The sequence below is a fragment of the Hoplias malabaricus genome, chromosome 1 (genome assembly GCF_029633855.1).
Source record: "Hoplias malabaricus isolate fHopMal1 chromosome 1, fHopMal1.hap1, whole genome shotgun sequence".
In the NCBI taxonomy this organism is placed as follows: Eukaryota; Metazoa; Chordata; class Actinopteri; order Characiformes; family Erythrinidae; genus Hoplias; species Hoplias malabaricus.
In genome coordinates, this window is record NC_089800.1 from 79,613,284 (window position 1) to 79,636,569 (window position 23,286).

General features: G+C 42.9%; 2 protein-coding genes across 3 annotated transcripts in view; both read left to right on the top strand.

Moving 5' to 3' along the window:
* mta1 (metastasis associated 1) overlaps nt 1-8,795 on the top strand; it is a 41,645-nt gene extending 32,850 nt beyond the window's left edge. Inside the window, exons 9-18 of the mRNA XM_066674600.1 lie at nt 65-253; nt 1,148-1,222; nt 1,328-1,386; nt 1,518-1,645; nt 2,750-2,901; nt 3,649-3,838; nt 4,986-5,075; nt 5,792-5,944; nt 7,648-7,805; nt 7,909-8,795. Of these exons, the coding sequence (XP_066530697.1) occupies nt 65-253; nt 1,148-1,222; nt 1,328-1,386; nt 1,518-1,645; nt 2,750-2,901; nt 3,649-3,838; nt 4,986-5,075; nt 5,792-5,944; nt 7,648-7,760 (1,149 nt within the window). The 3' untranslated portion in view covers nt 7,761-7,805; nt 7,909-8,795. The remainder of the gene's footprint in view (nt 1-64; nt 254-1,147; nt 1,223-1,327; nt 1,387-1,517; nt 1,646-2,749; nt 2,902-3,648; nt 3,839-4,985; nt 5,076-5,791; nt 5,945-7,647; nt 7,806-7,908) is intronic.
* Nucleotides 8,796-10,689: 1,894 nt separating this feature from the next.
* tmem229b (transmembrane protein 229B) lies at nt 10,690-22,018 on the top strand. 2 transcript variants are annotated; one of them, XM_066684587.1, is made up of 3 exons: nt 10,690-10,860; nt 13,649-13,751; nt 19,819-22,018. In XM_066684587.1, the coding sequence occupies exons 2-3, from the start codon at nt 13,745-13,747 to the stop codon at nt 20,421-20,423; spliced, it is 612 nt and encodes a 203-aa protein (XP_066540684.1). In that variant the 5' UTR covers nt 10,690-10,860; nt 13,649-13,744; the 3' UTR covers nt 20,424-22,018. The 2 variants fall into 2 exon arrangements, with proteins under 2 accessions (XP_066540684.1, XP_066540693.1); XM_066684596.1 differs by lacking the exon at nt 13,649-13,751.
* The last annotated feature ends 1,268 nt before the right edge of the window (nt 22,019-23,286 follow it).

Consider the following 23,286-nt stretch of genomic DNA (forward strand, 5'->3'; position numbering starts at 1 on the left):
ATCCTGTTTTTAAATGTTTAGGACCACCACAGTGTTGACGTATTGTTCCCTGCTTTGTTTCCAGTTCCACGCTATGGACACGCTGCATAAAAACGGCTACGACATGACCCGGGCTATCGCCGCTCTGGTGCCACAGGGTGGTCCTGTGCTCTGCAGAGACGAAATGGAAGAGTGGAGCGCCTCAGAAGCCAACTTGTTTGAGGAAGCGCTTGAGAAATATGGCAAGGACTTCACCGACATCCAGCAGGACTTTGTGAGTTTTTTAGACAAGCAAAGCATCTACAGAGAGGACAGGAATAACAACAAGGGACGTGCAAAGGATTTAAAAAGCTCTGCAATAAAGATCATGATTAGAATCCAGTAAAAATAGATAGTCCAGACACACTTTACAGCAAAAGACAATGTTCAACTCTGCCACCTGCTGATGGTTTAGTGTATGTGTGTGCTGTTGTAGCTTAGGACATAACCCAAAGAGCCCAGCCCAGAGAATCGAGGAGGAGCAACTTGTGGAAAACATCCACTCCTACTTTTACAGAAGGAGCACAGACGTATTTAATGAGACAGAAGAAGAATGACGTGTTTTTATTTGTACATTGTTTTTACATCTGGTCTGTTACAGTGTGAGCGGAAGGGGATAATCTTAATGAATACCTTTTGACATGTTTGAGGTAGTGAAGTCTACACTGTAAATAAAACAATTTTAACTGACCATTGAACGCACACATGGCTTTTGAGGTTTAACTTATTAAATTGTTCATTTTAGGTCTCGTCTTCAGAGCCTTCAAAACATGCTTGTGACCATTTGATGCAATAATTTAACACTGAAGTAGGACATTTATTTTAGAAGTGTATGTCTTGAAATAGTTTAATTGATATATCATTTTTATTTTCACTGTAGAAGCACAGATTAATACTCTTTACATTTCAACTAATCTTTATGTCTAATGATATGAATTAAATAAACAGATGTACCTCGTTAAATACTTAAATCCTCCCACAAAAAATACTCTGTATCCTATGTTTCCTTTCATAACCAGAATAGATTTACTTATGATGTTTGAACAGGATGGAATTGCCCTTCAATACGGTGTACATTCTGAATTTAACACACACTTGTTTTCTTTTTTTTCCCCTTTTTCTTCTTCAGCTGCCTTGGAAGTCTCTGACCAGCATAATTGAGTATTACTACATGTGGAAAACCACAGACAGATATGTTCAGCAGGTGAGGTTGTCTGCTTAATGCTTTTGTTAACCAATGAATAATATATTTCAGAAAAGTTCGGAAATTGTTTACTTAAGCATTTCCTGCGCTTTTTCCCTGGTACAGAAACGGTTAAAGGCAGCAGAGGCGGAGAGCAAACTGAAGCAGGTTTACATCCCTAACTAGTGAGTATCCTGGCACAGGTCTGTGAGTGGCACAGGATTTACTTACACTTTATCCTAAGCCTTCAGTAAATTGCTGTTTGATCATGTGTAATCCTGTGGCCACCTTTGACCCTCGTGCTCTGTGCCTGCAGTAACAAGCCCAATCCCAACCAGCTGAGTATGAACAGTGTAAAGCCGGGGCTGGTGAACGGGGCTGGGGTGTTGCCAGGGTCGACAGGCCAGCCAGCCGGACTGGGCCGAGCCTGCGAGAGCTGCTACAGTGAGTTTGCCCAGCTTCAGTCCATTGAAACACTCTATATCTGCCGTTCGTTCTGTAGTGGAAGACTACTGTGTAAAGAAAGAATTAGGGATGTCTTCAGCTAAGGAGTGTCTTACTTAACAAAATCACACTTTTCACTTCCTGAAAACATACAAGTAAATACGTAGGTGTTATGTTGACAGCCCTTTTATTCGTATCATCATTAGGTGTGTGATGAGGGCAACGTCCAGTGACGCTGACTCTGATTATGTTATATATTACACCGCAGCAAGGGGCAGCAGGTAGTGTCGCAGTCACACAGCTCCAGGGGCCTGGAGGTTGTGGGTTCGATTCCCGCTCCGGGTGACTGCCTGTGAGGAGTGTGGTGTGTTCTCTCAGTGTCTGCGTGGGTTTCCTCTAGGTGCTCCGGTTTCCTCCCACAGTCCAAATCACACGTTGGTAGGTGGATTGGCAACTCAAAAGTGTCCGTAGCGGTGCGTGTGTGAGTGAATGTGTGTGTCTGTGTTGCCCTGTGAAGGACTGGCGCCCCCTCCAGGGTGTATTCCCTCCTTGTGCCCAATGATTCCAGGTAAATGAATTACACCACAGCATGTTCAGAGAATGTTTTGGGCTGTATTAGGTTTCGGACTGGGTTTTCTCTGTTTCACTGGAGAAGTTGAGTGTTTAATGGACTCAGAACGGTTAAATGTGTTCTAGGAACAGCCGAGTGTGTGAGGAGAGAGAGACTGAGAAGACATGAGCTGTTCGAATTTTTTCAAAAATCTCCTCCACTCAAAAACACAATTAGAAACCTCCTCAACCCCTCGGAGTTGTGTATGTTTCAGATGAGACGCAACAGCGCCACTCTGTGGCTTTTAGTTTTTAGCCAGATTTTTGGAAATGGTCAATTGGAATCAGGGAAAAGATCACCCACTTATTATGTAGCACATCTGATGTAAAGTATAATGCACTTTGCAGATTCTAAATTGCAGTCACCTTGATCTTCTATATTAGGTGCATTGTGTGAGAGATTCACATGAACATTTTGCTCATGCATTATTTAATTTATGATTTCAGGTGGTAATTCAAATATAAATGTGTGTGTGTGTGTGTGTGTGTGTGTAGCCACCAGCTCATACCAGTGGTACTCATGGGGTCCATCCAATATGCAGTGCAGGCTCTGCGCCTCCTGCTGGACGTATTGGAAGAAATACGGAGGCCTGAAGATGCCCACAAGGCTGGATGGAGAGCGCCCTGGGCCCAATCGCAACAACATGGTGGGAATATTTCCAACATAGGACTCCTCCTTTTTGGATCTGATAGCATATATGTGCGCAGATTTGCAAAAGTGAATTCACATTCTGATCACTGGATATTGATCCACGTTTATCACTTCTTAGCAAATGAACACATGGCAGATCTGACACAAAGCGATTCTAGTTTAATAGCTGGTAAATTAAATTAAAAATCAATCAATGGTGTATATCTTTCCAGAGCAAATTGAGGGAAAGAAAAGTAATCACTTGATGCTGAGGGAGAAATAAAGGCTTCACTTATTAAAAAATAAATAAATACAAAATATGACATCATATGTTTTATTAAAAGAGCAAGAAAGCACTTATTTTGTTTTTTTTTTTATATTGTTTTATTTTATTTATTATTTAGATTAGCCTTTAATATTTTGCTGTACTTTAGGTGTGTTTTATTAAGCCTAGTATTCAGGTATTAAACTGACAGTGTTTAGTTTTGTGTCAGATTACTTTATATCCTGTAAAGGACCATAAATTAAAGCTGTTCCAACCTTTAAAGGTGAAAGTAACCTTTGAGGAATCCTATCATATCTGATATATAATCTCTCCTTGGTTTATGTCGCTGTATTTTATTGGATGGATTGTGTTTAGTTGGAGTAGAATTTGTATCATAACAGAACACCTACTGTCTCCATTCTTCAGCTAACAGTGTGTTTATGAGAACTGTTATCACAGACCCTGGCACGTTAACTCTGATCTCCTTCCGTATGGTAGAGTCCTCACGGCTTGCCGATGAGACACAGCGGGAGTCCAAAGTTTGCGGTGAAGACCAGGCAGGCGTTCTACCTGCAGACCACCCAGCTGACCAGAGCAGCCCGTCGAATCTGCCAGGACCTGCTCAGGTCCCGCTACCTGGCCAGGCACCCATACACACCTGTCAACACAGCAGCCATCAAAGCAGAGTGTAAGAGACTAGAAACCACACACACACACATTCAGAAAGCTAAATACCACACACACATACACTAACAAGACTAAACACCAACACAAAGCTAAACACCCCCACACACACAAACACACATTAAGAAAGCTAAATACCACACACACATACACTAACATGACTAAACACCAACACACACATTTCCATTAAGGAAGCTAAACACCACACACTAACAACACCAACACAAAGCTAAACACCCCCCCACACACACAAGGCTAAACTCCACCACACACAAGCACTAACAAGGCTAAACACCAACACATACACACATTAAGGAAGCTAAATACCAAACACACACACACTAAGACTAACAAGACTTAACAACAACACAAAGCTAAACACCCCCTCCACCCTCCCACACACACAAGGCTAAACTCCACCACACACAAGCACTAACAAGGCTAAACACCAACACACACACACACACACACACACACATTAAGGAAGCTAAATACCAAACACACACACACTAAGACTAACAAGACTTAACACCAACACAACGCTAAACACCCCCCCCCACGCACACACAAGGCTAAATTCCACCACACACAAGCACTAACAAGGCTAAACACCAACACACACACACACACACACACATTAAGGAAGCTAAATACCAAACACACACACACTAAGACTAACAAGACTTAACACCAACACAACGCTAACCCCCCCCCCCCCCCCCCCCCCCCACACACACACATACACAAGGCTAAACTCCATCACACACACTATGAAAGCGACATACCACACACACACACACTAAGAAAGCGAAATACCACCCACATTAATAAAAGCTAAATACCACACACACACAAGGTTAAATTCCATCACACACACAAGCATTAACAAGACTAAACACTATATACAAACACAGGTAACAAGATTAAACAGCACACACACTCACTGAGATAAACAAGACTAACACTCCCCCCACCCCCCTCTCTCTGTCTCTCTCTCTCTCACACACACACACATTTAACAAGGCTAAACAGTGGGTTAACAGGGGGCCTTTAACATGACCAGTTGAGGTTAGTCATACATACTGTTGTTTTGAGTATTTTTGCATAAATTATGGGTTTGAAATGCAATGAAATTTCTTTTTGTTTTAAAGGTGCTTTGCGGTTGCCAGATGGTTCCAAAAAGCCTGCATCTTTGAAACAGGCAGCACGGAAGCCTCTAGAGTCTGTGGTCAGATATCTTGGTGAGTGGAAATGACATCTGCACCTCGTTTTTTTTTTTTTTTATCGCCTTCATTTTCAAATGTATGTTGCAAACTCACTCTTGGTGCCTTGAAACATTCTGGACATGGTCAGTTCAGAGAGTTTTGGAAACTGCCTGCAGTGCTCTGGAGGGGTTAGATGTGGGTAGCTCAAGATGTCAAATGGCGAGGATGGATATAAGCTGCAGGAAAAAGAACAGAACAACAAAGTCTGCATTTGTGGATTGGCGGTTCTCTCCGAAGCTGTGAGGGTGATTAATGTGATGAAATAGAATTCGTATGATATTTTTGTGGATGTGTCTGTTGTTCAGTCATACACCCATAGGATGTAATTTCCATTAAGAGCCCCAGAGTAATTAACAAATGCATTCACAGTGTAGCCAGTTTCTACACTAGGAGCAGCCCTGTTGTTATTTAGATCCTTCATTTTTAATCAGACTTTAAAGGAACGCTACGTAATATTTTATTTAATTTTTTTTGTAACCTTAAAATCACAGCTTAAGTCATTGTGATGCTTCACCGAGCTGTTACAGGAAGAATAGAGCTTCTCTTATTGCTACACTGGTTTCAACACTGCAGAAACTGCACTTTATAACTTCTGGAGGCAGGTCTCCTTATTTATTTCAGTATAGTGCTTTAAAAATGATTAAATACTAGTCGTGTCGAATTTTTAACCCCTTTACTTTGTCTTTTTCTAGAGGCCCATCCGTGCCCTCCTAAACCAGACCCCCCTCGAGGAGCTTCAATTTCCACAGGCAGTTTGACGCCCATCAAGTCGTCCCCCATTCTCAATAACGGCTCACCCACCATTCTGGGCAAACGCACCTATGAGCAGCACAATGGCCTGGAAGGTGAGAGAGATCTGTGATGAGAGATGTGTGAAGGCGTGGGATTAAGACATGAATCTGTTTACTTGTCTGTCTACTACAGTTTGTATCAGGCCATTTCTTCCATGCACCCCTCACAACTGTCTCTGCTTTCTTTCCTGTGTCCCATCTACTCCCCAATCTTATTTTCTCTCTCTCTCTCTCTCTCTCTCTCTCATGGTGCTCTCCCTCACTCTCATACTCTTGGTCTCTAATCTCTGAATGACTGCCAGTGTTGTCATGGTAACCGATCAGCAGTGTCTTGCATGGATCTCTTGCAGGATCAGACCCCGAAAAGAAACACACATCAACAAGCAACACAGTCAATATCATGGTTTTCCTGATCAGAGCTAAACACACACACACACACACACACAAACACACGGTCTGTATGCTTGACAAGCTGGTAGCACTGGGTTTGCTGGCTGTGTGCTCCATCCTATTCTGCTGTGGTAAGGATCTGGAAACCTGGCCTCCACTATAAGAAAAACTCTCAGTACCTTTTAGTTTGGCAACATGATTGTACCATATTCTTCATTAATTGTAATTGATTTTTAAGTTGCATTGATTTCATATACTGCATTTCATCTCTAGGACTTTATTTTACACAGTCCTCCAATGAAAACTTACAAATTCACCTCTCCTTCACTTTAAACACAAATGGACTTTAAACCCACTGTTTGTACCTTTTAGAGAACAATGAGATTCCTGTGTTCTGACAGTGTACAGGAGCTTTAATTACATCCCTTTTTAAATCCGTAGCCACAGTTTGCTCCCCCTTTTGCATCTATAACAGCGTCCACTTTTCTGGGAAGGCTTTCTTCTGCTTTCCTTTTCTTCTTCAGCTCTTAGCTGTTCGTTTGATAATGGCCCTAGATTCATCTTAATGGAGAAACAAAACATTAGCGTTCAATGTTAGTGAGAATGGAGTACTTTTTACAGCCAGTAGGGGGCTATGGTTAGCTATAATAATGGGTGTTTTCAAACCATGGCACTACTAAATTATGACTAGTTTTAAACTGATCAATAATTTGAGCATCAGCACTTCAGCATGCAACCACTTTAGTCTTGTTAGACGGGACATCTGAGGGAAACTCATCATGAACCGTACTCTCTCTCTCTGTGTGTGTGTGTGTGTGTGTGTGTGTGTGTGGGATGTATCACTACATGTTTATTTTATGAGAAAATTTGGCCTGGCCAATAACCCCCCCCCCCCAAAAAAAAAATAAAACCCTACATTCATTATCCATCTGAGTAGCATCAATGCATTTTGTAGTAATACAGACAGACTGTTGCTCTGCATACTTTGTTAGCCCCCTTTAGATCCAGTTCTTCAAATCTCTGGGAGCCCACAGAGCAGGTATGATGTCAGCATTGGATCGTTCTCAGCACTGCAGTAATGCTGACGTGGTGGTGGTGTGTTGGTGTGTGTTGTGCTGGTGCGAGTGGATCAGACACAGCAGTGGCTGCTGGAGTTTTGCTTCCCATTGTCACTGAAAACAGCCCACCAAATAAAAAAATATCCAACCAACAGTGTCCACTGATGAAGGACTAGAGTACAAAACTGTCTGATCCACTTTTGTGAGGCCCACAAAAACAGATGCCAAATGCAGTCTCAGAGAATGATGATTCTGGTTGTTTTTCCATGTAATACGTATTGTCCTGCACTCTGTCTCCATTTTCTTCAGTGTCCAAACCCAAAGTCCTTGGGCCACAGTGGGACATCATGGCCAAGCGTGTGTCCGAGCACAGCCGTCCTCCCTCCACCATCCAGGATAACGAAGTTCATGAACTTGACTGACCCTTTCTGTGGTTTCTGCCTACTAAACCATAGCATGGAGAACAGGTACAGCTGGATGTTAAGGCACCGCTTGAACAGTGTGATGTGCTTAAAATTTTAAACTTATCGCAAAGCAGTTCAAGAAATTAAACTGATGTTAAATTTGCAGGTGAAGATGGAGGCGTTTCCCCAACTCTCAGTGATGGAAGGACCTATGAAGAGGATCTGTACTCAGCCCGGGCTACAGTAGATCTGATGTCATTCAAAAACTTGAAAGACGCAGGAGGTTCATGGGCTTTGGCCAATGATAGGACTGACCTGATTGTACAGGACTGCATTCAATAATTACCATTTAGTGACACTTCTGTTTGTTATTATTATTATTGTTATTATTATTATTATTATTACTATTAAGTCTTGTTGCTATTCTTTATTTGTGTTTTTTTTTAACCAAATGTAATCATTTTTTGTTAAATGTTGATAAAGCCGGGAAACTAAAGTAGTTCTTGTAACAACATGCTCTCAGCCCCTGAGGGGGAAATGAAACCTGACTCTTGTACTGGCTTCTTGCATCAAAATGGTTCTGAAAAAGAGAGACATGTCGTTAGGTATCATTTTTAATTCTGTTTGTTTGGATGCTTGTAGGATTTTTTTTCTTTTTAAGTCCGTCCTGACACCATAGACATTTAACTTATTGATAAATATGACGGAACATGCTCTTTTTCTACCTTTTTCCACTAGTATTGCATCTACGCTTCTATTGTGTAATTACAGAAGTTGTTTTTCTCTTTTGTGAATATGTAAATGAAAACATTCTGGAGGCGTTATTGTACAGTGGTGCATTTTGGGCCTCTGGTGTTTATCAATGCTTGTTATAATGAATTTGTCATGTACAGCATATTCTTTTTTTGTAAACTCTTGCATAAATGGAGAACTGTTAATGGAGATGATGGAAATTCTGAAAGTGTACTGCTCCATGAATACAATGCACCTTCTTAAGAATGAAACCACATACGTGTTGCATATATTTCTTCACTCTTGCTCACATCCTACTTAGGAACGCATGGACAATCAGCTTCTCAGCAGGTGATATTAGATATGCTTGGGTTTACGCCATGGCTCGCTTATTAAATATTAATATCTTTAGGGAGCAAGAGGTAATGGAAGTCCTCCTGTCACATTCTTCTCTCTTATTTAAAGCTGCATGTTTGTTAATCAGCCTTTTTCCGGGTCTTTTCTCCGATGAGTGTGACACACCTGCTCCCTGCTCATAAACTTTTGCAGGTCAAATCTGGATGCCAGTGACCAACTCGTAAGTGGTTTGTTGGGGTAAAATTAAATGAATCGCACTGTAAAATGCATTACCAATTCTCCTCAAAATTACAGACAAAACAGTGTGCTGAATATCTTGATATTGGGTCTACTGGCTTACTCATTCATTCATTCATTTAGTGGAATCGCTTCATCCTGCTCAGGGTTGTTGTGGCCAGAGCCTGAATCACTGTGTGAAAACAGGAACACACACATAGCCCCTTACACACCCATCACTTTATCCCAACTAATTCACCTACCAACGTGTGGTTGGACTGGGGGCAGAATCCCACACAGACACTGGGAGAACACAAAAGTCACCACAGACAGTGACTCGAGGAGTGGACCCCACCCCAGGACCCTGAGACCCTGGAGCATCATAGCATCAGTGACAGAGATTTCTCACATTAACCCACTCATGTCTAAAAACTAAATTCAGTATAATGAATACTGGAGACCCCTCTGGTGGATATGTGTTACTGCATGCAATGTGGAAAAGAACTTTCTCCTCTCTCCCTGGCTTGCTTCCTTCGGCCAGTGCTGACACAAATCCTGTGGTTCCTCAGTACCGTCACACACTACAGTTTTGTCACCAGTCATCTCTCAGATCTCGTACACTGCTGCGTTGTCCAAATCCAGGCTAGACTCAGTATTTCTGCAGTGCAACAAAAAAATACAGAAAATGACATATACAGGAGGTCATCGGGTTACGTCAGTCCCGGGTTACAATGTTTCGTGGTTATGACACATCTCCCATTTATTGTATAAAGCCTTGTTTCGACTTGTGGTTTTGCGTTGTAAACGTTGTAACGCGAACTTCGTGTTTGGTGTGCGCGGCGGAAAAATACACAGTTACACGGCTCGGGACCGAGGAGGATAGGTGTTAGGATAGGATAAGTGCTTACAGTATGTTATTTAAGTACAGTATGTACGTATGTTCCGACTAACACCGAAAATCAGTTTACGACGCGACATACGTCGGATCAACGTCGTAAGTCGAGGACCTCCTGTATTTGAATTCAGACTGGAATGTCATTATCTGCCAGGCACTAACATGGCTGATCCAGCAGGAAATAAAACACTGAGCTGGACCCCAGGACCCATGCAGGCTACATTAATCCCATATTGGAATAAGTCTACTGATGCAAAATGCACCACACTTGAGTGCTACTAGCGCCCCTTGTGGCCAATCTCAAACCTGCTAAACGTGGCTGAGACTTATTTGTGGTCTGCCCGAAATTTAGTTCCAACACCTGTCCTACCTCTGTCCTGGAGGAACTGTCCCTGTTACTGTCCAGGGAAGTGTAGACTGTAATCATCTGCCCACTTGCCCACCTGCCCACCAGAAGAATGAGTCCATCAAATGAAGTAATGAAACAAACAAAAAAAAAATCTTCCTATGTTCCATGATCCAAATGGCCACTAAAATGATTACATCCTAATTACTCCGGTCTTACTGTCCACAGAAGTGGAGGGGCTTTGCCTCTGAGGCACGAGTGAAAACAAACTGAGACCAGAAATGAAAGAGTTAACCCCGGCTGACAGTGCTGGATGCCCGAGCTCTGAGCATGTGCTGTTACTGCGGCAGTGAAGTAAAATGTGTCAGTTGCCATTGGAGAGAGAGAGAGGTTGACCAGAGAGAGAGAGAGAGAGAGAGAGAGAGAGAGAGAGAGAGATTGACCAGGGAAATGCAGAGTGAGACGGCACCGGTGCGACGGTGTTCCTGATCTGAATCCTCATCTTCCACAAGTAACAATGCATTTCCAGAGGCCGGATCCCAGCCACTCGACGCCCGAACAGTAAACACAGGGTAAGGCGCTTTCAGGATGTTGATGCAGCGTCTCTCTCTCTCTCTCTCTTTCTTTCTTCCTCTCCTCAGGGTGACCGACGGGATTTCACCTACGCTTCACCCATTTCTCGTTTCTCGACAGTGTAAATTGTCTAGCCCTGTTTTCATTCCCGAGCTTCAGCGCCTTTAAAGGGCTCAGGTGTTTTTGCCCTCCGGCATTTTCTTTGTTTGGCTTCTCTTCTGCTCCACTTCGCACGGTTTCGTTCCTTTGGACACACTCAAGACATGAGCCAAGATGTTATGTGTTGTGTCAGGAGACCTGAATTTAAACTGAGCTAAACTGCTCTGTAATTACAGTAGTATAACTACGGAGTCCGGCTGAAAGTGTTTTAACGTTTGCTCTAGGGGACAGAGGCGATGCAGTAGCTCCGTTTAGGACTGTGGATGATGAGAGGATGGAGGGGTGAAGGTAACGGCTGAGTGGGCTTCGGGACGAGAGAGAGAGAGAGAGAGAGAGAGAGAGAGAGAGAGAGAGACCGGTGCAGTGTCTATGGAAGTTGGCTGCTTATTCCAATGTTCCCTTCCACCTCAAATGAACGGTGCTGAAGTTCGCTCGTTATTACATTTCTGAATTCCACCTTAAATGATTGGTTCTTAAGTTGGGCTCTCATTCGGCTTCACAATTCCATTTTAAATGAATGTTTCTGAAGGTGACTTCTCATTCACATTCTCCGTTCCACCTTTAATGAGGGGTGCTGCAGTTGAACCCTCATTCAAATTTCTGCTCCACCTTAAGTAACTGACGCTGAAGAGGGCTTCTTAATCTGAATGGTTCTGAAGTTGGATGTTTTTTTCAAATTTTTCGTTTCACCTTAAAAGAATGTTGGTGAAGTAGACTTATTTGAATTATGTGCTCCACCTTAAATAGTACTGTATGTACGTTCAGGTTTCTGGGTTTACAAGCGGAGAATTCGAATGATAAATCAACGTCAGCATATTTAAGGTGGAATGGAGAAGTAAGGCAATGAGCCAAATTTAGAGCCATTTATTTAAAATAGTGCTATGGGGAATTCCAGTTATAAGCCCATTTCCAGCCATTCTTATTAGGTAGAATGGGGAATCCTAACATGAAGCTGGGACATGATAATTTAAGGTGGAATGTGGAATTCAAATGATAAACCAACTTGAGCCAGATTAATTTAATGTGGATTGACGTATTAAAAGGAGAAGTTGTAACTACAGGTTCATGCGTGGTGAATGAACCAGGGCCTGAACCTGTGCTGGAGAGCTGTAATAATGTAAAGCAAAGCAGATTCACGTCGGCACATCCCATAGGTTGAATGCTTTGTTAAAGCTGCACAGGATGGTTTTATTAAGTCCATATTTGGAGACAGTCTGCATCAGCTTCCAGGCTTGGAAAGCCTCAGCAAAAATGTTTTAGATTCTCCACAGAAAAGTGCGCGCGAGACAGATTGCGTGATGGTGTAGAGGTCGTCTGAGGATCTTTTTTGTCCCTTGTGCTCTGTAGTCCCCCTACGCCAGAGAGAACACCAGATGAAACACAAGCTGATCCTCAGAGCACAGTTGATTAAAACTAGGGATTTGGTGAATGCGGAGGGACTTCCACTGCATTGCAGGCCATGCCACGGGTCCACATCCATGTCTAGTGTCCCTTACTGTCCACAGTTGTATTGAGGACACTTTATGATAATTTCCACAACACTGCACAACTGCAGTCTGTATTTGCGTCCCTGATATTGTAACCAAACTTGGTTTTGTGGAAGATGACACTGTGAATCTCTGCAATACATTCTCTTTACAGCATTTTAAGAAGGACATATTCTCCTTCTTCCTCACGAGTGAACAGAGTCTGTGACCTGCTTCGGTCAAAACCCCACGAGCCCCACAGCAGTGTCCCCCCCCCCGTCTAAACAGCCCTGTTCAGAACGCCCGCTTTCAGCACCTGTTCCTTTAAATGATATTGAGCCGCTCGCTGTTCACCCCGACCCTGAGCACACAGCAGTGAGGAGCGAGGAGCAGATGCTCTGGTTCGGTTCTCTTTCATCTCCATTCTCAATTTCTCTGTTTTTACTCAGTGCTCTTATTTCTCTGCGCTTGTTGTGTCTGTTTTGTTTGCGTTTAACCTCGTCTTTGCGCTCTCACATAAATGCGGGTAAAGGGTGGTCTTGTTTGATTGGGGGTTGTGGGTTGGTGGGCTCCATATCCCCAAAGAAAATAGCTTGAAATAACATTATATTCCCTTTGTTTATCATTTTCTAGTGGTACATCCTAATCTGTCCAGACCATTGTAGAATATCTTTGAAAGAGGAGGGTAGAGGAGGGTAAAAAAGCACCCCCCCCACCCCCCCTCCCCCGTGAAGTGAGCACTCTGCAACTGTAGGGTGAACCCAGGAGCAAAAATATCAGAACCTACCTAGTGCTTCTTTAATTTAATACATTTTTAGGAGGAATGAAGCATTGTTTCAAACAGCTGTAATGATACCAACTATGTGTGTAATTGTATTTTGGTGTCCTTGTATACGGGTAAGGATGATATATCACTCTGTACAGAACCACAAAAAGACACTGGAGAACCTGCACTCACCGTGAAATTTAGTCTTTGCCTGGCCTTTAATTTGTGCCCGTAGTGAAACCACTTCAGTGGACTGTGTAGTGGTCACACAGCAGGCCGAGGTCATTACAGTGCACTGATGCTCCGCAAGGATTCTCCTGAAGCTGCAATTTCATGCTGCTTTCTTTATTACGTGGCTCATCACAGCCACGTTGTTAACTCCTGTCTTTTTTTAAGCTTCACAAGGTCCTAATCCCCATGTGGTATGCAGCCTGGAGGGCTTAGAGCATTCCCAGGACCTGTCTTTCTCATGTAGGAGACTGAAGACCACTAATGTCTTGTAAGTAAGGTTGTTCAGCTTTGAGTTATTTGAATTTTCCGTCTTGTGTATCACAGATCAGATTGGTGTGATTTTACCTGATTGTGATTTACCAATAAAAAACAAACATAAACTATAGCTTATTTAAACTAGTTTTTCTATAATATCTTAAAAAGTATAAAGTGTAGATATGGAAAATCACAACCGCGATTGATTTAATTTTCTACGTTAAGCTGTTTTTGAGTTATTGATCCCAGAATAATAATAATAATAATAATAATAATAAGAAGAAGAAGAAGAAGAAGAAGAAAAAGTAAAGACGTTTCCATACCGTCTAAATAAACTGATCACACTGATCGTTCAGCTCTGCCTCTTCCACAGGCCATCATATAATCCACTGCAGTGTGTCACGCAGAAAAGAGCCGATGCTTTCACACAAGACTCAGCTTTATGTTTTTTAGCTGCTGTGGGCCAGTCATGCCGTATACACCCAGAGTCTCACTCTAAGAGCCCGCACTCACTTCGGATCACTGTCTTGTATATTTTCTGTTTCCATGCTTTTGAGACACACTGTATAATCAGAGACAGGATCAATGAATATCACATCAGTGTAAGATTGCGTAGAGATGATCTAATCATCCACACACACCTTAACAGAAGTAGTCACAGAAAAAAACATAAGCAACAGCTAAAGTAGAATTTAGCTTACAGCCCTGCCTTGAAGGTTGAGACCTATCGTTAGGTCGCGAGATGGAAATAAAAATCTCAGTTAAAGCGAGATGTTATTGAAGACTAACCCACACATTTTGGCTCACCCACAGTCACGGAGATGGTAGATGACACAACGTGAGGGTGGAAGTGAGATTGCTGTAGAGGCCTCAAGTGCCTTGATCCCTTCCTGCTTCTCAGAGCCCCTCAGAAATAGCATCCTTTTTTTGTAAGAGGCATCTTGTGCTGTAGCTCTACATATAACTTTCTCATCCAAGAAATGTTTTATTTAAAAAAAAAAAACTCCAGACGTGGACAGCGTTACAGCAAGCAAGAACAACAGAGCAGGTGGAGCACTCTCAGAGCTGGTGCGAGTGGATCAGACACAGCAGTGCTGCTGGAGTTTTTAAACCCTGTGTCCATCTACCTTGTAGATGTAAAGTCAGAGATGTAAAGTCCAGCAGCACTGCTGTGTCTGATCCACTCGCACCAGCACAACACACACTAACACACCACCACCACCACGTCAGTGTCACTGCAGCGCTGAGAATGATCCACCAACACATCACACCTGCTCTGAGGGGGTTAAAAAAGTGTTCTGTTCTGAATGACATTGAGGGAGAGTCATCGACCCAGAGGCGCAAAACAATGGACTGTCTTGTAGGGTGATATTTCTCACCGGACTGGGTGATATGAGATACTGATATGTATGTGAGAATGAAAGCACATTTGAAACATCATCCTAGATCCTAGCTCCCTACTCCAGAGACCTGTTGTACCTGAAGCCAGGAATGAAGGCTCCTTTGGCTGGAGAGCCAAGATGCTGCTCTTATGTAACCGAGCTGTCTCCATTATTGATCCACTGCCATTTATTTCGTGCAGAGTGGAGTGACCTCATGGCAAGGACCCAGCGCTTCCATCAGCCACCTCCAGAAAAAGGGGGAGTGAGAGTCTGTAGTCAATATTTTCAATGTTACAAAGCAGTGAGGGGAGGTTTCTTTCAGAGAAGTGGAGCTAAGTTGGTGAAGGTATCCCTTACGCGAATCATTTTCATCACATGTCCTCTAAACAAATGACATTCTGAAAAGACCGGTCTGCAGTCCTCCTGGGGGTGAAAACGAACCATATTAGTGGGAAGAGGTTGAACTCTGATTAAATCTAAGCCATCATGAATAAGTAAAACACAGTGCCATGATATTATACCATATACCTGCATCAACAGAGTCCATCCTCCCAGCTCCACTCTGATGACAGACTGTAGTCCATCTGTTGCTCTTTGTTTTTTGTTAGTACCCTCTCACCCTGTTCTTCAGCGCTCAGGACCCCCACAGAGCAGGTGTGATGTGGTGGTGGGTCATTCTCAGCGCTGCAGTGACAGTGACGTGGTGGTGGTGTGTTAGTGTTGCGCTGGTGCGAGTGGATCAGACACAGCAGTGCTGCTGGAGTTTTTAAACACAGTGTCCGCTCAGGGTTGCACTCTATTAGAGGCCCCAAACTCATTGTCCAGTGGTCCCAGGATGCTGCTGACTGGATATTTGTGGTTGGTGAAAATCACTGTCACTGGAGCACTGACAATAACTCACTACCCATATCATTGTTGCCCTGTGGTGGTCCTGACCATGGAAGGACAGAGTGAAAAAGAGGTAATAAGGTATGCAGAGCAACAGATGGAGTGCCTTCTGCAATTGTAGAGCTACAAAGTGCACCGGTAAAAAGAGTATATACATGCAAGTGATTTTAATGTTATGGCTGATCTGCGTATACAATCATGTAATAATATGTCATTGTAATTCCCACTCCTGTTTTATTTTAAATTAAATTAAATTCTTCAAATGCACTCCAGCTGTGTCCTCTGAAAGTGTTTTCTCAATTTCTAAATGTTAGCATTATTTAATACTTCAGAGCTGTTTGGCATTAAAGTAACGGTTAAGGCTAAAGGTAACTAAAACTCTAAACACGTGGTGGGCTTGAAGCTTTTCTGGCAGCAGGAATGTGGATTAGGAAATGATGCCCAAATAGAGAAGACCTAGACCTCAAACACACTCCCGTTAAAGGTGAATTAATCTGTAGCATCACTTTTCTAAGCTCAGTGTCTTTTGTAAAGCTTGTTATGGAGGCTGCAGGATGTGCACTCATCGTATTGGTTTTGCTGAATTTAACCTTGTCTTTGTGCTTTCACAGGTCCAGCGCTGTGATTGGAAAGACTCAGATGAGGGTGTTTGACAAATCTATTGAGTCTGCACTTGATGTCAGAAGCATAGCTGAATCAGAACTTTTTCCCCCCTGTTTTCCGACTTTAGCAGCCCACAGAAACCTGAGTGTGTTCTTGTTTGACACTGTTTATATGGGTAGGCACTCCAGGTTCCTAAATGTCTGTGCTTATACACTTAAACAATGGGTTTTCCATACTCCCCTTCAATCCTATGGAAACATGAGCATCTTAAATCAATTGCTGGATGCTAAGCTATAAATTCAATTTATTACCATAACCTAAAGCATAAGTGGTAATATTTTAAAACTGTGCACTCTGTGAAAATATAATGTTGCTATAAATAATTCCCTTTTGATTTTCCCATTCTTGTCGTCAGGAACAGACAATATTACTGAAAGGAAGCATGTACCGGATGGAAGACGTGATGGTGTCTGACTTAAAACATGTTGGGACAGCTGCCTGCGCTAAGGACATTTTGACATTGTCTGAAAGGACATCAGTCAGCTGATGAACACCTTCCTTACCAGGGTAGTGTCAGGGCCAGCAGCTTTGTGTATATTCTCCTCATCAGGGTTGTCTTTACATTAGCTGGAGGCACATGCCTCTTTTCCACTGCATAGCACCTACTCTGCTCAACTGTACACAGCTCTACTCGCTTTTTGGTACCTGGTACCTGGTTTGTTTTCCACTAGCAAAGTTCTCTCCCGAAATAAAGCCAGTGTCGTCTCAAAACTCGTCTCTAACAGTAGCAGCAGGCTTTAGAAAACGCAACAATAGCGACAGTAACGTTAAGTGTTGTTTACTCATGGTGTATTGGCATGTTGTTGTTGTTTGGGACTGAACACCTCTTCGTCATCAGTTCAGACAGTAGAGCTTGGAGATTTTACAAACACCTAGTTAGTGCTGGAAGTCTGCATTTCATCATGACTGACAGATCTCTCAGGCCACTCAGCGCTCTGAACCAGGAAAGAGCAGGTACCTATTTTACCTAATGGATAAGCAAAAAAGCAGAGTTGAGCCAAGCCAAGCCAAGCTGAGTTGAGTAGGTATCATAAAGTGGAAAAAGCACCAGTCGATCATCAATCATCAAGAAACTTGAGACCGCTGTTGCAGAATCATCAGTCAGTGTGACGATAGTACCAGGCACCATGAGCCTGCATGGCTAGCTGGCTTCGGGGTGCCTACTCAGCAGCCGCTGCTGTGGTTGAGAGAGTACGCTCATATCTGACACGGGTCAGTTTGGGTTTCCAGGAGGGTCAATAGAAGTCTAACTGGGTACAGATCAATAGCGATACTGCACGAACAGCAAACAGCTGGGGGAGGGGATTGTAGAACAACACACTGAGGCAAACAGGCAGAGATTTAAACCATCACCCATAACACTGAAGCCATCTCTACATTTCTGTATTCATTTATCTGTTTAATCAGCTTCACTGACCTAATGGATCAGACACATCAGTGTTGCTGGAGTTTTTAAACAGTGTCCACCAACTGTCCACTCTGTGAGACACTCTAACAACGTTGGTCCACCTTGTAGATGTAAAGTTCGCGACAGTAGCTCATCTGTTGGCACAGGCAAACTCTCATGACTTTCAGACTGAATTAAAGTCCTCTTTAGTTAAGGGTTATCCAGTATCAACCCCTCTCCTCCTCATTTTGCATCTCACCCAAATGTAACACTATGCTCAGGACAGACAGACAGACAGACAGACAGCTGGCGTGAGGTGAGAGTGTGGGTGGCGATTGTTTTTGAAGCTGTTTTCCCAAGCTGAGGCTCAGTGAAGAGGTCCTGGTGGCTCGCCTGTTTCCAGAAACCCTTGTTCACAAAGGTGCTCAGAGCACACAGTTCTGTTTCTAGTAGTGGGAACTGTGAGCCTGTCACCACACTCTGCTCTAATGTCATTCAGCAGACATCCCTGGAGAGCTGAATGCGTAATTGTCTCCTGAAACTCAGTTAGCATTGATGGAAAATGGCTGAAGAGATCCTGTGCTGTGGCAGGCTTTGAGGTGTCTGAAGGACATGGCCTTCTACTGGCCTCCTGACATATGATGGATTGACGTGGGGGTGTGGAAGGGATTTCTGTCAGTCTTTTTTTTCTGTCTCAGAACCATTTTGTTGTATATTCCCTGTATATATCACAGCAGGGGTATTTCCATGCACCAACACCCACCCACCAACAAATCTTATTTATATGTGGAGAGTGTGACATTATTATAATTACACTGTCACCTATTTGAGATCATTTCTGAGCTTGTCACAGCTTTAATCAACATTTAAACGGGCACTGACTCCATGTTTCTTTACAAAGACAGCATAATAAGACATGTTTAATTGGACTAATTGTAGAAAACTATGTGAAATATTAAAGTTTTCTTTTAATGTTTGGTTGTAGTTGATATTGCTAATAAGAGACATAACAAGGCTATTCTGAACACATGCCCAGCAGGACCAAAATTGGAGAACCCTGTTTTCTAGGAATATATTATGAAAAAACATCCCACGTTCAGTCCATGTACACATTAACATGTGGATCTGGAGCCCACCAACCCACACACTGTGAAACAAGACCAACCAGTCAGTTTCCTGTGGGCTGCCTAAGTCTGAAAACACGGCATAAAACGAGCTATTCTGATTTTGTGCAAAGATTTGGAATTGCCCCGCCCCCTCATCTGAGTCTATCCAATCACAGCCCTGGATCCGCGTTCATGTGACAGCGCAAAGATGAGGTTAAATGCAGCAAGAGTGCAGAGAAATAAGAGCACTGAATAAAAATGGGGAAGAAAGAGAACCAAGCAAAAACAGCTAAAAACAAGAGTTTCTGCTTCTCGCTGCTCACTGCTGGGCACTTGGGGTCAGGGTGAACAGCGAGCAGCTCATTATCATTTAAAGGAGCTGGCGCTGAATGCAGCCATTCGAAACTGGGCTGTTTAGACAGAGGGAGAACGCTGCTGTGTTTTGTCTGTTTTGTCCAAAGCAGATGTTTCAGACCCAGTAGTACATTCCCAAGTGGAAGCAGTGAAGTATTTCTGTTAAGTGGTTCAGGGCTTCATCTGTAAACTCTTGTCTGTAAACTTTGATTTGAGCTGAACATTGTGCAGCTAGAGATTCAAGGTTGTACATACACAGCTTACTTTCTTTCTCTCACTATTCTCTCCTTCTCCATTCAGACTCCCCCACGGTTTGGAAGAGAGCGCCTGGGATGGTCACCATGGCAACTCCTGAGCCGCTGACCGCCCTGTCACGATGGTACCTGTATGCCATCCACGGCTACTTCTGTGAAGTCATGTTCACGGCAGCTTGGGAGTTTGTGGTCAACTGCAACTGGAAGTTTCCTGGCGTGACCAGCGTGTGGGCTCTCTTCATCTACGGCACGTGCATCCTCATTGTGGAGCGCATGTACCTGTGCCTGCGGGGCCGCTGTAACGTCTTGCTGCGCTGCATCATCTACACGCTGTGGACCTACTTGTGGGAGTTCGGCACGGGCCTCCTGCTCCGTCAGTTCAACGCCTGCCCGTGGGACTACTCCGAGTTTAAATACAACTTCATGGGGCTGATCACGGCGGAGTACGCCGTGCCTTGGTTCTGCGCCTCCTTCATTGTGGAGCGCCTGGTTATCCGCAACACGCTGCGGCTGCGTTTCGATGAGGGGGCAGAGCCTGTCTGGACTGGAGGACAGTCTGACGGCAGTGGAAGAGGAGCAGGTGGAGGTCGGAGAGCAAGAGGAGCCAGAGGATTGGCCACTAATGCCAACGGCTACGTCAAGGTGGACTAATAGAAGGGTGTCGTCTTTCCCTTCTCTGTCTCAAAGATATATTTGCCCCAGATCTATCCCCTTTACCCTCTGCTTTTTCCAGACCTCCGTCCAGCTCCCTCCTGCATCACCACCAGGGAGGAAGATCTTGGGGCGCAGTTATTGCGAATCGATAGAACCACAGCTGTGGAGAGGAGAAGTGTGTGGTATTATTGTTACACAAAGAAAGCATGCAGCCTCTCCGCTAGTGGCCAACTTCTCATGACCCTCATCTCCCAGCAGCTGTTTAGACCAGGGATGATACATGAGACACGTATGCTAGGGCACGTGGTGGTATTATCTTCCTCTCATCAGTGTACAACACCTCCCAGACCTGTTAATCCACCTCAGACTCTGGGGGGAAGAGAAAGACAACAGCAAGGACACGTGTTTCACTGGGGAGATTGATGCCACCTTAAAAGATGAAGAATAGCAACACAGTCGTAAAAAATATCAAAAGCTATTCTAAGGATCTTTGGTTGACGTTATTAATGAAGTCAACAGTGTGTAGAAGCAAAAGCAAAGAACTGTTAGAATGAAAACACAGTACTGTGCAAAGGTTTTACACGCCTAAGAAAATAAGATATTAAAAGCTACTTATTAGAGCAGTAGGTCTTTATTTGCTCAAAATATTGATTAAAAAACCCCCAGAAATGATATTATTCCAGTAAATGTGTTAGTGTGTGTGAATGTGTTGTCCACGTCTCTCCTCATGACTATTATTTGAGGTTATCGTTAATAAATATCTGGAAACACACTCATAACACATGCAATCCTTTACTTTTACTGTATTTATGTTTTTGTGTGTGTGTGTATAAAGTTATATAAGCACCGTGCTAATTGAAATCATTTTAAATGATAATAATAATAATACTCTTTGATGCCTAAGACTTTTGCACAGTGCTGTACCTCTTGAAGTTTGTTAATATTTATCTAAAAGGTAGTAAAGCAACTTAAGCATAAAATAGGCTGAGACAATATCATGTACTGTGCCCTAAAGCAATGCATTACTTGTACTTGAATCTGTTGTTTTTATACAGAACAAATCCCCAGAGCTTGAACATGCATGAAGAGCGTCTTCCAGGTTTTTTCATACAGAGTCAGATCTGAAATGTATTCTGTAAAAAGAACTGAGTGTTTTATTTTTATTTAACCACACGGACTTTCAGAGGAACACTGTTTTGTTTTCTCTTGTACTGTAGCCGTGAAATCTGCTGCTGATTTTTAGGACGGAGATCTGGGTAGGTCCAAATATCCTGTGAATTCACTGGAGAGAGTGTTTAGCGAAGTGTGGAATATTGTGATCTGGTGCTATGTTCTCACTCCAGCCACAAAAAAAAAAAAAATGTCTATGGATTTTAAAGAGTTTGGTTTGGCAAGAGCACCGTGTTAACAGGTCACGTTTCTGTCCCTTGATTAAAGACTTGTGCAATGTGCATGGAAAAATATGGATGACAAATCACAGAGCTTGGAGCATCTGTTTCTCATTATGATTATCTTGGAAATGATAGGGTGATGATAGGCCCACATTTCGTATTAAAATCTGAATGCCCCATCTGTTCAATAAAGCCATTATACACTGGTTTGGAGATTATTTATGTGCAGCACATACAAATCTGCTCCATAATCATGTGCCTCTGTCTTTAATAAGAAATCCCTAGCTCCTGAATCACACTTCTTTGTTAAATACATGGGATTTCCACTGGTATTTCCAGAGAAACATGCACCAAAACACTTAATAACCTGCAAGATTACAAGGTAGAGACTTAGGTCTGGTGTCTAAAGCACTGGTGGCGAAAGGGTTTGGTTCTCGTTTATATCTCAATGATTAAATCATGCATATTTTTTAAGAAGTGAAATTCCCCTTTAATAAATAAATTAAGTAACATTTCGCTATGTTCATTACTGCCCCCTGGTGGACGTACTGTGGCGGTACTGCTTTCGACGTCACCTCAGCAGCAGGTCGAGTGACGTGTATCGGTCCACTGGTATAAAAACGCTGGCACAGCACTGACTGTAGACCACTGCTGGTCCACTATCGGACCGCTCAGATTACTGTCCTGTACAGGATATGACTAATTTATAATCTCCTCAAACAGATTTTACATTCACAGAGACTTTTATTTTGGAAAACAAGCTAATACAAATATTACCAACAACTATGAGAGGTATAATAATGAGTATAACCCTGATATAAAATGATTAAATGCTAAAAACGTTGACACTGTGCTGGATTAACATTATTTACTAATCTTATTAATAAAGATTAACAAAAGAACCTAATGAAGGGGAAAAAATGTAAATTGGACTGTGAGGGGGAAAGTGCTAATGTGGCATTTTATCTAAAATTCTGTTTAATCACCAGCGGTCTGCCCAGAAAACGTTCAACTGTTTCAAAACACTAGTGGACCTCTAAGTTTGCCCTCAGTGGGTCAACAGTGGTCTGCCATCTTCTTGCTCTCAGGAATAGAGATTTAAAAGTAGCTTAGATTTAGATTTGCAAACCCATTAGCAATTACCATTAGCCATTAGGGTAATTACTTGAGAGCTGAGGTAATGTAGGTGACTGAGAGCCTTTATTAAAATAAAGAGATTAAAGAAGTGGGTTGTAAATGTGATAAACAGCAACAGGTTATTAATACACCATACAGACACACAACGTATGTACGTAGCAAACTGGACATTCTCTCAAGCTTTAAACTAAACATTTATAGGTTTTCGAGTGGAACTACTGTTCGTCGTTCGCGTGAAATAACCAGACTTATTTGCGGTGAGGCCTTGAGTGTTTTTAAAAAATATACCTCACGGTGCAGTGTCGGCTTTTGTCCACAAGGTGTCATCATCT